General features: G+C 45.9%; 1 protein-coding gene across 7 annotated transcripts in view; it reads left to right on the forward strand.

Moving 5' to 3' along the window:
* The window catches only part of Syne2 (spectrin repeat containing nuclear envelope protein 2), a 396202-nt gene that overhangs the window by 361273 nt on the left and 20589 nt on the right, over nt 1–14340 (forward strand). For 6 of the 7 annotated variants that reach the window (XM_031355750.1, XM_031355751.1, XM_031355749.1 and 3 more), the window contains one exon: nt 9774–9936. In XM_031355750.1, the coding sequence (XP_031211610.1) occupies nt 9774–9936 (163 nt within the window). Of the gene's footprint in view, nt 1–3171; nt 3576–9773; nt 9937–14340 lie in introns of those variants that run through there. The other variant, XM_031355756.1, reaches the window with a different exon arrangement.

A 14340-nucleotide genomic window follows, 5' to 3' on the forward strand; every position in this document is an offset into this window, starting at 1 on the left:
GTCCTGGAACTCACTCTGTAGACTAGGCTGGCCTCGAACTCAGAAATCTGCCTGCCTCTGCCTCCTAAATGCTGGGATTAAAGCCACCACTAGGTTTCTTAAAGCTACATTTCATCTGATTATTTCAGACAGCAAAGCTCCTAGGTGGGGTGGTGGAGGCGGGAGGGTCCAGAACAGAGCCGGACTCTTCACATTAGCTGTTTTGGCTCTTGGAAACAGTGCTGCCCTGTCAGTCCGAGTCTTCATTTTCAGAGAGGGAAGCTGCACCTCAGAGAAGGGGAAGGAGGTCTCTCAGGAACTTCTGCTCAGGGCTGCAACAGGAGCTAGCTGTCTGTCCCACTGCACAGAGCATCTTAAGAACACATCCAGCTCCTGTGAGACACTGGCTTTCCAAGGCACTAGATGAATTTTTTCTGAGACCTAGGACTGTCAAGTACTGTGTACTAGAAGACAGCGGCCTCTCAAGCTTCAACAAGCATCATATCCTACCCCGGTGTCTCACTCACGTCTAGAGCTGCTCCAGCCACAAGTCTGGGTGGAGCTAAGATCTTCATTTCTGACATGTGCCCAGGTGTGGTACTCTTGATGGGAAGACCATGTGAGAAACACACGGGCCGTGGGGTGAAGTAAGTCAGAGATTTGTGAATGAGTCTTGAGCCTCAGTCTCCATGCTGAAGGACCATGCCCAAATCCTGCTTCCTACCTCCTTAGCAGGGTACCTGTAAAGACCGAGATCTAGAGGGAACCGTGGCAGGACCACTAAGGGTCCATCCACACACATCTGCCTCCACGGCATCCATCGAGGATGTCTGATAACCACTACAGGCTTAGCCTTGAACCATTGTCTTCTCCACTTAGAAAGTCTTCAGCATCAGCAACCATCCTTATAGCAAAGAAGCTGCAGGCTATATCTCCTGAGATAACCTTGACAAGGGCTGGAAAGCCCAAGATGCCTTCACATAAGATTTCATAGGCCCCGGGCTATAATTATCTAGAATCAAGTCAGACTCAGTGTCAAGGAATTTTAGTTACACACTTCTTTGCTCACTCAAGAGATTAAATGAAGAATGCGCTTTGTTAGGCGTAGTTATCAGCCCTACTTCCTTATGTTTCTTAGGTGCTATATATATAAAAAGTGACTCGGCAAAACCTAAATACAGGAGGGGCAACCGAGTTCTTTTTTTTTTTTTAAGTTTTTTTTTAAGTTTTTTTTTTTTTTTTTTTTTTTTTTTTTTAAGAGCCATCCATATGTACAGTCCTCTAAGAGGGAGTGGAGTTACATGAGAACATGGGGAGATGGGGAGAAATGAACATGTTCTACCAACAGGGACCATAGCTCCCATAGCTCCAAGAGGGCCTTCCCAATTAGATTTCATTGGAAATAAAGTCAGGGCAGGATTTGGCACCTTCTGTTATGTGAAGCAGGAACTGTGAACCTGGGTCATCCTGTGTCTTAATGTCAGTGTGGTGTGGTGCATATCTCAGCTGAGCCATTTCATAAGATCTGGGATCGGGGTACCCATGGTAGACATCAGGTATCTTCCCTTGATAAATCTCCACTTTGTATTTTGAGGCAAAGTCTCTCACTGAGCCCCAAGTGGACTGGCTAGATGGCTAGCCAATGAGATTCTGCAATGCACCTGTCTCCTTGCCTCCACACCCTCATCCACAAGCTAGGTTTACAAGTATGAGTAAGAGCATGCTCAGCTCTTAGGTAGGCGCTGGGGATCTGAACACAGGTCCTCATTCATGGTTGTGTGACACACACTTTACCAACTGAGCTATCTCTTCAGCCCTAGGCTAGGACCATTTTTAAAGACTGCTTCTAGCAGTGTGGGTAAATGATCCAATGGATATTTCCAGTCCCCGCAAGAGCTCCCTTGGAAGATTTACACTGACAATCTCCCTCTCCAGAGGATCGTTAGCGATCGCTTTCATTTCGTTTATCTACAGTTTCTAAGGAAAATGCTTCTATTGGCTTGAGAGCCTCCTCAATGGTACCATCGTGAGTGGGCTTAGTATCCTATGCTGGGGTATGAAGAAGAGACTTCAGCTAGATGGTAGCATGTAACCAAAGGCTAGCCCCTTCTTGTTGACACTGGATGACTCCTTTGCATTTCGGGGTATCATGTCCCCAGAAAGACAGTGAAAGAAATTAAACACACTTTTTACATTCCCTCTACCAGTGTATGAAGCCCATCTCATACACGCTAATAGCAAGTAAAATGCCACCTAAGCTCAGCAGTTGTTACCCTGGCAACCATGGGTTATGGATGTCTTTCATCCCATGTAGAATGAGCTAACCCTTTTCATGGCCCTCCTTCTAGCCGTATCTTCTCAAGGTCACTGCGCCAGGCCAGACAGTGCTTCCAGTCAGGAAGCTGTCTTTCTCCAGCCACCACGGGTGCTAGGAAGGGTGTGGAGGTCATTGGGTATAGAGAAGGGCCAGCAGGAGGTGGCCCTGCACAGTTCCACTTTCCTCCCCGTCAACCCCACCATTCCACCTCTGGAGTAGAAGGTGTCTTCCAGGAGTCAAGGGCTTCCCCAAGGGGAATGCAGCCAACAGATGGGAAGCCACTGCCCAGATGTGCTTGGTCAGGAATCAGCACCAGAGTCTCCCACTTAGGTGGTCACAGGAGCAGCCCAGCTGTGGCAACCAGCAAAGCAGGTGCCACATTTTAGGGGAAATGTTGCCAAGTCTGCATACCTTGTTCTACTGGCCTACTTCATCTCCCAAGGTAGGACCACAGGAGCTCAGGTCTCAAAATAGGGAAAGAAACAAGCCAGAGTCATTGCCATATGAGAAAGAAGGATTTCCGTGTTCTACATCTTAGAAATCCTACCACGGAGAAGCTGAAGTCTCTTCCTCTATCTTGAGGCCCATTTGTACTGCAAGGTGGAGTCCCTCCCTGTGCAACAGTCAGTGGAATAGTGTAAATGAAGTCTGGCCTTCTCTGGCTGGGCTCCGGTTCTAAGGCAGGAGGAAAGAAAGCTCCTTAGGGAAATGTGCCTCTCCTTCAGGACCCTCGGAAATCACCCCCCACCCCCACCCCATGGCTCGGGCTTCAGGTTTCACCACAGCTTGTAAACATGACACAGAGAAATTATAAACCAGAAATCTCTTTTCTCCCATGTTCCCAATCTAAACGTTTCCTCCCTGGTTTTATAGCACTTCATAAATAACACGGTGCCGAGATAACGCTGGGACTTTCTCCCCTCAGCCTTGCAATCCTGTAGCGTTGGAACAAAGGCTGTGTGTGTGTGTGTGTGAGCAAAGCGCTGGGGAGAGATGGTTTCTTTATTGCAAGAGGGAAAACAGATTAAAATTGCGGAGCATAGAAAAGGTGCCTTCCTTTCCTCACCCGCATCACCCTGTGCCCAGGAGCCAACCGGGGTGGTGCCGCTGCCACGGCCCGATGAGGAGCCTTGGGGAGGGCCTGGTTGGAAGATGCTGAGCCAGTGAATGAAGAGAGCAGGCTGGGCAGGGGGAGGGGCCGCCGGGCCAGGAGGTGGAGGTGCAGCCGGGAACTTGGAGCGTTCGCTGAAACCTAAGGAATGGTTTTTTCTCATAAACAGTAAGTGGCATTTCAGCGGCAGCCGCACCCGTGACCCATGTGGCCCCTTGCTATCTCTGTGTGTCTTGCTGTCTGGCTCACTCGTTTCGGTTACAATAGAGATCACAGATGAGATGGTGGCTGCGGAGTGTGTGTGCTCAGCCATCGGGGGATGGGTTCTCTCCTGCCATCAGCAAGCTTGTGGTGTCCGCAGCCTACCTCTGACAGCCCGGCAGAGATGCTAGTATGCTGTGTGGAAAATAGAAATCTCCCAGCATCAAAAAATGCTTCAAAGCAGCAGTTGGCTCCAAAATGTACTATACTGTTCGTGCCCTCAAATCAGGGCGTGGAAATTAATGATTTTTACTATGAAGATATTAAGTTCTTTAAAAGGATAAAATTGCACAAGCTTGGCACATCGTGTTCAGCAACTGACAGCTGCCTATGGGTTTGAGTATCTCCTTGGGTCCAGATTCAGATACTATTGATCATTTCAGTTCTCCTTACTAAATTTTGTTACGCTGTCCACGTTGACAGGGGCATCGTTTATCTTACACCTATCTGGGCTTTTATAATTTGCTTACTGAATACTGTTTACCATTAGAACAGGGCTGCAAGGTATTACTCCATGTGCATGAACACAAATTATTCCAGATAAGTAAGCATTTGCTATTTAAAACCTCTCTAATCGCAAGACTTCTACTTGCTGTGTGCACTGATTACCAGTTTCATTTTGACCATTCTTGAAGGAGAGCTGTGTTCTTCAGTGTTATATTCTGAGCCACCTCTAGTTAAGATGAAAGAAAAACTTTATTCACCTTGATCATGCCCTGTTTCTCTACCCATAATTCCTGTAGAACTATTCTACAGCTGCTCTTAGGCGTGATCCTAATTTTGTTTGGTTTCATAGAAAAAAAATGTCTTTTGGGATGCATGGCTTCTCCTTTGTACCCAACAGTACAGTTTTGGTCATCAGTTCTGGAATTCCACTCAGGAGACCTGGCTTCTTTTCTCCTGGGAATATGCCACCATATATTGAGAAGTAATGCATGAGAAATATTACCTAGATGACCGTGGGCAAGTGAGAGGTGGGACCCATATAAACTGCCCAGGTGGCTAATGTCATGCAATGCCATGCCAGCAGTCTGGGCTTGGAATAGGTTTCCTTGTTTCCTGAGTGTTTTGAGAACCGTACGAGTGAGGCCAAATGCATAGAGGTCAGCCATCAGGATTAGCAAAGGGCACATACTTCCCGACCCAGGGAAGGTGACAGTTGAGTTTCTGTGTCTGTGGGGAGCAGAACTATAGAAACTTTGACAATTCGTCCGTCATTCTCGGAATAAATTCTCAAGTGATGGCTGGAGAAACATTCTGATTCCAATACATTGAGGGTGTCAGACAGAGTTTAAGCCACAGAGCAGGTTAGACTCACTGGGTAAGTCAATCCCCAATCCCTCCCCCCCAACACCTCTTTCTCTTTCTCTGTCTCTCTTTGTCTCTCTCTCTGTGTCTCTGTCTCTGTCTCTCTTTGCCTCTCTTTCTTTCTGTCTCTGTCTGTCTCTCTCTCTTTCTCCCCTCCCCCTCCACGTGGCCTTTAAGCTTAGCTTCCTTGTTATTAATAGGTTGCCTGCCACTCATAGGAGGACAATAAGTTGCTTTGTGGGTAAAGTGCCCTGTTATCCTCTTGTCTTTAACATATGTGGGTATTTCTAAGTACTTCTGATACTGTATCTCGACACCTGAGTTTCAGAGGCATGAGCTCTATAGGACTTACTTACTACCCAGCTTTGCATTACTGAATCCTCACAATGTGCTAGGATCCAGAACAAAGCAAATGGTTAAACATATGTTGAAAGAAAGCCATGGAAAAGAAACATGGACAGTAAATCTGCAACTTCGAGCCTCTTCTCATGTACTAGCTATGAGCACGAGTATTGACTCCTATATCTGGTGTCCCCTATAGCAGCAAAACCCATCTTCTACTCCTAATCTGTGTGTATCTGTGTGTGCAAGGAATGTGACAAGCCACAGAGGCCAGACTGTTGGAGGTTAGAATCCTGCCCCTCCCTGCAAATGGTCCAGGTGACTGAGCTGGTTATTTAACCCACGAGCCTTCATTTCCTCAGCTGTCCAATGGGGAGGACGGCAGTGGTGCTAGTACCATAGCACCCGTGTGCCAGCATCAGGGATGACAGCAGTCACAGTGCCATAGCACCTGTCTGTCAGCATCGCTGAGATGATAAAGTGAGTCACTCGTATGTGAGACAGAGCAGGCCTGACTTATGTTAGCATATGAGATAAATCTTAGCAGGTTACATAGATGTTCCACTTTAGTACTATGGCTTATTAATGAGTTACAAAGTATATCCAACATAGATTTTTTTTTTTAAGAATTATCTGTTTTATGTAAATGAGTACAATGCAGCTGTCCTCAGACACACCAGAAGAGGGCGTCAGATCTCATTACAGATGGTTGTGAGCCACCATGTGGTTGCTGGAAATTGAACTCAGGACCTTTGGAAGAGCAGTCAGTGCTCTTAACCACTGAGCCATCTCTCCAGCCCCGGTGTAGTTTTTTTAAAGGAATGGATTACAAAGGAAGAGGCTGGTATAGCTAAGTGTCTGTCTTAGTCAGGGTTTCTATTCCTGCACAAACATCATGACCAAGAAGCAAGTTGGGGAGGAAAGAGTTTAACTGGCTTACTTCTACATTGCTGTTATCACAAAGGAAGTCAGGACAGGAACTCAAGCAGGTCAGGAAGCAGGAGCTGATGCAGAGGCCATGGAGTGATGTTCCTTACTGGCTTGCCTCTCCTGGCTTGCTCAGCCTGCTCTCTTATAAAATCCAAGACTTCCAGCTCAGGGATGGCACCACCCACAAGGGGCCCTACCACCTTGATCACTAATTGAGAAAATGCCCCACAGCTGGATCTCATGGAGATCCCCAACTGAAGCTCCCTTCTCTGTGATAACTCCAGGCTGTGTTAAGTTGACACACAAAACCAGCCAGTACAGTGTCCTTTTACACCAAACACATGAGAGCAGAGATAACTTTAGATTTATTTTTCTATTTTGAGATATTTGCATATTGAGATCTCTTGGGAACCCACCAGTATTTCTCATATACATAGCTAAGGTCGTTTGGTGTGAGGTCTGATACAGAATTTCTCACTTGTAATATGATGACAGCCCTCAAAAGTTTCAGGTTTTTGAACATTACGATTTTTAGATTAGGGAACGTTCAGTCTGTGTTTTGTTTCCATCCCCTCACTGGTCTGCCTTGAGCACTCCATTTTTTAATACAACAGTCCCAGGAAAGGCAAGCAAATTGTTCCTCTCCTCCTCCAGGAGTTCTAACATCCCTAATCTGTGGTTGGCAAAAGCAAGCATGGCTGTGCCTAGGCTATTTGTCGTGTGGTGGCTCCCTGTGTCGAAGGCGGTCTCCTCAGACCTCTTTTTGTTGAAAATAAGAAAAAAAGCTGTGATTCTCATAGTGACCTGCGTTTAGGGGCTTGATGGAAGCATAGTAAACAGCACCCTGGGAAGAGGGGGAGATCAACGGGAGGGAGGGAAATGATAACTGAGCCTGAGTGCTGGTCTCTACCCACAGGGAGTGGGCATGGCCAGGCCTCTTCTCCAGTAAGAGGTCTGTTGAATAGGGCAGCCCCTCATAGCTGCGTAGGGCTCCTTGCACACTCAGGGTGGTGAGATGGGGTGAGAAGGGCACAATGCTAAACCATGGAGATGAGAGTCCGATCTAGCTATAGTCGTATCCAGGCATGGTCTCACCCGGATTCTGTTACGGCCTTCTCAATAAATCATCGCGCGGCTTTGAAGGAGACTTTTTGTCTGCTGCAAGAGTGCAATTTGGAAAATAAACTTCTTTGAAACTGATCGTGCCCACGATTCCTGGGCACTTGTCCTTGGTCAGAAGAGTGTCCCAGATAGATGCCTTTCATGCACACCTCCTTCCTGCCACCCAGCCAACCCAGTGAAGGAGGGTACCACTGTTAACCCCACTGTCTACGTGAGGCTAGTGAAGCCAGAACTCAAACCCCAAGCCTTCCCACTTTATGGAGCTACTGAGAGTAAAACAGTCGGCAGGCACTTGAGAAGTCCACGGAGTTGTAGCATCAAAGAAGAGTTACACCGCTGAACATGTATTACATCCCAGTGGCTACCTGGTCCCACGTCAACTGCAAAGATGTTTAATTTTATAAATACTAAGGACACTTGGCATCTGAGTCAAGTATCTTGCGGGGCTGTGGAGCTTGTAAATGGGTTGCGGATGGGACTTTCACCCTGGTCTGCTCCAGGTTTGCTGAGGTTGGGGAGACCCCAGAAGCGTCCAGGGCTGAGGTAAAAGTGGTCTCCTAAATTCATACAGTCACTGCCGGCAGGGACGGAACTAGAAGGCTGTCCCTAGGGAAGTCTTGGTTGACTGTGAAGTCTTGGTTGAGTGTGAGATATAAACACAGTGACTCTTTGGCCCACTTACACTATAGCCTGGAGGTAGGGAATGAGTGCTGTAGGTAGAGAAGCTTACCCAGCATGAACTAAGCCCTGGATTCCATTCCCAGCTCTATATAAACCAGAGTGGTCCTGTGCAGATCTAATCCCAACACTACAAAGGTGAAGGCAAGAGGATCAGAAGTTCAAGAGCAACCTTAGCCACAAAGAAGGATTAAGGCCTGCCTGAGCTACCAAATACTCTGGAAATAAAACAGCCTACAGGGAAGTGACTGGGCACGTTTATTCTTTGTTTACAGTAGTGCACAGCCTTGAGGGAGGGCTGCCTAGCTACCTTTCTTTTCTGAAGAGTGGGGAGTGTCTCCCACTGTGCTGGTGGCTTGCCCTAGTGCTCCATGGGGGTTGTGTAGGGGGCGGATTTTTGGAAGACTCCCAAGGAAGAGAGGAATGACTTCCAGTGAGAGGCCAAAGAGGTCACCGCAAACTGCCCGAGGTGTTAAACAGATTATGAGATTAAACTGGTTTGTCAGGGTGGAGAGTGGACTGTTGAAAGATTCTGAGCATGAATCAGACTTGTCTTCAGGAATGGAACCAAAGGTGGTAAGTAGGAAGGCGCGGAGGCCAGAGGAAGTTGTTTGGTTAAATAAGCCTTGGTGGAGGTGCAGCAGACGGTGTGCTTCCTGTGAGTTGAGGTTAGCATCTCAGTTTCTCTTTCTATTGCTGTCGCCGGCCGGGGATGCAGCTCTGAAGGCATCTGCCTGCGTGGGAATTGGTAAGTAGGGACTTTGAACCCTAACCATGACTTCAGATCTCTGGGATAACCCGAATCCCCAAGATCAACAGTGCAAGCGTTCACACTTCCTACTTTAGGACTCTCACGAAAGCCAGCTGATTGAAGCACTTCATTTCAGTCCCTGTGTGGAGAATGATGGCTAGCCAGGCGAGGTGGCTCACACCTATTATCCCAGCATTCAGGAGGCAGAGGCAGGAGGATCTGTGAGTTTCGGGCCAGTGTGGGCTACTCAGTGAGACCCTGTCTCAGATCAACAAAGATGGGTTTTGCTTCACTAGCTCGAATTTCCCTTGCAACCGTTAACATGAAATGCCAGTGAGCACAAGCTGCATTTGCCTTCTCAAACCTGCTGCATGCCATGTCAGGCTGGAAGGGACCTGAGGTTGTCAGAAAGACGGCAAGTGGAACTGTGTGTGAGTGGTGTTTCCCTTCTGACTCTATAACAAGCCCACAAGGCAGACTTAACGGAGCACCAGCCCTCACATTGAAGGGGCAGGGTTGCTGTGTGCTCTGTCCTTAAAGAGTCCATAAAGGGCATCATGAGCCAAGTAAGTTGCCAAATGAACTGGGTAGGAGATATCATTAGCCACCCAGGGAGGACCACTGACTGCTCTTGTCTTGGGTATACCAATGACAGGAACTGGACTGAGGTATCCAGAAGAGGTATTTTGGAGAGAGGAAAATGGTATCTCCTCTCTGGTGTGGAACCCCAGAGAGCTAGTGAGGGTATCAGGAGGAGTCCATGTGGGTTTGACAGGACTGAGTCCCTGTGAAGAATCCTGTGGACCAACAGTACTGCAGAGTCTCCTACTCTGTGAGCATGCCTACCTGGGACATGTGAGTTGTTCCTGCTATGAATTAAAGCAATGCACGCACTTTTCTGCTCACCAGCGTCTGTACCGGCCCGTGCTTCTCACTGCTAATTAATGACTGGTTCTCTCCTCCATTGCATTTAGAGTGAAGAAGCTGAAGGAGACGTTTGCTTTCATTCAGCAGTTAGACAAAAACATGAGCAACCTTCGCACCTGGTTGGCTCGCATCGAGTCTGAGCTCTCCAAGCCAGTTGTCTACGACGTCTGTGATAACCAGGAGATCCAGAAGAGGCTTGCTGAACAGCAGGTAAGTGACAGGAAGGAGTGCTGGGAAGAGGGGTGGCACCATGGGGGGCCAAGACAGGCCTGCCCTCATCTGCCTTGTCATCCAGCATGCTCATGCCTCTGTTCTCACCAGAGGAAGCAGATACCTGCCCGTGTCTCTTATCTCTGAACACCACGTTCCCTTTTACATAGCCCTTTTGGAAATAGTTCAAGTAATGCTGAGGATGCAAACCTTAATTTCGATGGTCAGTGGGGTTTCTATTTTTGTCTTTGTTGGATTTAACAAGGGAATGAGTTAGGGGTATATTTTCTCTCTTGGATTAAGATATAACCCAGACTGACTTGAAACTCTCAACCCTCCACCTTATTGTACTGACATCAACTTGATGCACCTGAGAAGAGAGACCCTCACTTGAGAAACTGCCTCTGAAGAGTAGTCTCTAGAGACCAAGGTAGCTTCCAACCTGCCCCTCTCTCCTGGGACTCAAGCCAGTGTACAGTGAGGAACTGTACTCAAGGGTCACATCATTAGGAAGGTTAAGAACCACTGCTCTAGATACTGTCTTTCTTTGCTGGATAAGATAGCCCTGAGCATCGTATAGTTTCAGTGGGCATTACAGAGATCTGAATGTGCATCTCAGTGGAGTCACAGCTGCAGGACATGCAGCTTTACTTGCCAACTTGCCTATCTAGCATGAATTTCTTTGGGCAGTCTCTCAATAGACACGGCCTTGTAAATACCTGCTCACTGGACAGTGGGTTAATTCAAGTGGATGCTGGCAATATCTTTACTCTTAAAGAATGAGGCTGAATTTGACTGGCCCTGAAAACTGTCTTCAAGTTTCATAAATCCAAAGTGGGACCAAACACTTAATGGTACAGAATTTACTCCTCAAGCCATAAAATCTAAAACTGCCACTCTCTTGGCCTTCTTTGTCCCCATGCGGCATGTAATTTCAATCTGGCCAGCATGAAGGCTTCCTCTTTGTAGAGTTTAAGGTCACCACAAATAGAATTTTTTTTTTTTAAGATTTATTTATTATTATATGTAAGTATGTGTAAGTAGCTGTCTTCAGACATACCAGAAGAGAACGTCAGATCTCTTTACGGATGGTTGTGAGCCACCATGTGGTTGCTGGGATTTGAACTCAGGACCTTCGGAAGAGCAGTCAGTGCTCTTAAGGAAGAGCAGTCAGTGCTCTTAACCACTAAGCCATCTCACCAGCTCCACAAATAGAATTTTTATCCTTTATGATTACCAAGAAAAGTGGCAGAGTTGGTATAGGGAACTAGCATTGCTATGAAGAAGTTAATATATTCATTTCCTATTGTTGTAATGAAGTTCCACAAATTTAGCAACTTAAAAATCACAAACTTGGAATCTTGTAATTCTAACAAGGCATCCGCCTTGTCTGGAGTCTCTAGAGCAGAGGTTCTCAACCTTCCTAATGCTGAGACCCTTTAATACAGCACCTCATGTTGTGGTGACCGCAACCATAAAACTATTTCATGGCTACTTCACAACTATAATTTTGCTGTGATGAATCATAATTCAGGGGAATGTTCATATTCTAAGGTCACATGGTTGGCTGTTTTAAAATAATCAATCTCCTTTACCATGTACCTTAGTCACGGTTCTGTTACTATGAAGAGACTCCATGACCAAGGCCACTCTAATAAAAGAAAACATTTCATTGGGGAAGCTTTAATTAAGATGCTTAGTCTGTTGTCATGGCAAGAGAACATGGCAGTAGGAAGGTATGGTTCTGGAGAGATAGCTTATAGCTAAACCCCAATAGATATAAGATATAGATACATACACACACACATATATATACACACACATATGTATGTGTATATATGCACAAGTTTATAAATCCAAATATATATATATATATATATATATATAGAGAGAGAGAGAGAGAGAGAGAGAGAGAGAGAGAGAGCAAACTCACACACTCATCTGGGCTGCCTGGCATGGGCTTTTGAAACCTCAAAGCCCACCCCTAGTGGCACACTTCCTCTGATGAGGCCACATCTCCTAATCCTTCTAATTCTTTCAAATAGTGCCAGTCCCTGGTGACTAAGTATACAGGTAATTAAATATATGAGTAATTAAATATACGAGTCCATGGCAGCCATTTTCACAGACCATCATACCATGTAACCTAACATAGCTCTGATTCAGGACCAGGATCTGGACATTCTTGAGGGCAGAAAAGATGGTCCCTCTCCATCTATTGCAGAGGCACTAAGGCAATTGTTAACAGTTGTACTGAAAAGAGTGTCACTCTGTGTCTATCACACTAAGTCCAGACTTTCTGAAACACTAGAGACAAAATACTACTCCCAGGAAGTATGGATAGGCCACTTCTCAAAACTTTGCTCACATTTTAATCAGATAATTACCCAAAGTTGTTTGACCTCTTCCTAAAATAAGACCTAAAAAAGTTAAGATCACTTAATCCTGTCCTCCCAGAAGCCCTTAGCTTTTAAAACTGTTGTGGTCCCTGCTGTCCCTGATGTCCCTTAGTCCTTAGTGTAACAACCTTGGGGAGGTGGTGGAAGAAGGGTTCGGGCCAGTGGTTCTCAACCTGTGGGTCTCAACCCCTTTGAGGTCACCTATCAGACATTTGCATTTCAATTCAGGTAATTACAGTTCATAACAGTAGCAAGATAACAGTTATGAAATAGCAACAAAAATAAGTTTCTGGTCGGGGGTCACCACAGCATGAGGAATCGTATTAAAAGGTCGCATCGTTTAGAAGGTTGAGAACCACTGGAGTAGTTCCTCTGAGTCCTGTCACATACTCCTCTCGATGGGGGAAAGGCTTTCTTGTTGGTTTATGCTGTTTCTCAGAGTTCAGACAGTTTCTGAAATGTAGTACTTCTTCAGAATTGTGCCCTGATGGGTATCACTGACATGATTGACATCATGATGATGACGACGACAATGATGATGGTGATGGTGATGATGATGATGTTACAAAATGTTACTGGTCCAGCACTTATATAGATTACATTTTAAGATACAGTCCACTTTGTATTATATGAGGTACTAGTTCACACTATATCATTGCTCAGCTCTTTTATGATGTTTCAAAGAAGATATGGAATCTTTAGATGAAGGTTGTTGTTAAAACCTTGGACCTCTCTAGCAAACCAAATGAAGGTGGTCCTTTATAAAGTATTTCAGAGTTCATTTGTTCTACCACTTGCCCTGCATAGTCTGTTCTCTCTAGCCATCTTATTCAGCACAAGCTGGATTTAGAGTGTAAGATAGGGGCTGGAGAAAAGGCTCAGTGGCTAAAAGCACTGGCTGCTCTCTGAAGGACCCAGGTCCCAATCTCAGACCCATGTGGCTTCTTAAGACCATGTGTAGCTACAGTTCAAGGAATCCACTTCGCTCTTCTGGCCACCATAGGCAACAGGCACATATAAGGACATGTAGCTTAGACACCCACATACGTAATTTTTTAAAGTTAGATATTAAAATTAATGATAATGTAAGACCATTGAAATGATCCTTAAAATATATCACATTCATGTTTACAGGTAGGCTAGAATTTCTCTGCACCTTTCCAAACTGTCTTAGTTAGCTAGCTCCCAATGGCATCCTAGACATCTTTCAATTAAAAATGTCCCTACCCTGACTCAGTAACACTCTTTGGAGTGCTGATTTATTGCTTTTTGTAGCTAAAGAGAACATGCATCAACGCCAGTGCATTTTTGAAAAGCTAGAGACCATTCTGTGAGCCAGTAAGAATTCTACTTAGATGCAGTTGCTATAAAAGCAGCCCTTGTATTGACCCTGAAGAGACCCCGCCCCTGTAGTCCGTTAGGCCTTCTCCCCGACTACAGAACTTAAGAACTCCACCAGCACACCTTGCCTTCCACAGCCAAGCAGGAGTGCATTTCTGGGTATATATATGTAGTGTCTCGACTTTGGATCCGTGATGGGGTCTGCCTGGTGGAGAATCGAGAATGGATGCAAGCATTTGTTCTCATTGCCACCTGAACACAGAATGCCCAGAAGAACACAGAAGAGATGTAAGAAAATACTAGGCCCATGCAGCAACCACACAGTAGCAGTACTCTGACCTGGAATGACCCCTTACTGCCTTACTGTGGACAGTGGCTACTGTTGACAAAATAATGTTCTTATGGACTGACTTACAGCCTTAGTGTACTTAACAGTGGTTCGTGTAAAATGTAAAATTTCAGAATCAGACATATTAATGGAAAAATTAAAATAGAATTGAATTTTGTCCTTGCTTCATCATGGTGTGATTTAGATTACCAGGACACTCATGGGGCAGCCTCCCATCACTCACAGAATCTGAATTATAGGAAGACTTCTCAATATTCCCTCTCTCCCTCTCCCTCTCCCTCTCCCTCTCCCTCTCCTTCCCTCCCTCCCTCCCTC

This window comes from Mastomys coucha, unplaced genomic scaffold (genome assembly GCF_008632895.1).
Source record: "Mastomys coucha isolate ucsf_1 unplaced genomic scaffold, UCSF_Mcou_1 pScaffold6, whole genome shotgun sequence".
Classification (NCBI taxonomy): Eukaryota; Metazoa; Chordata; class Mammalia; order Rodentia; family Muridae; genus Mastomys; species Mastomys coucha.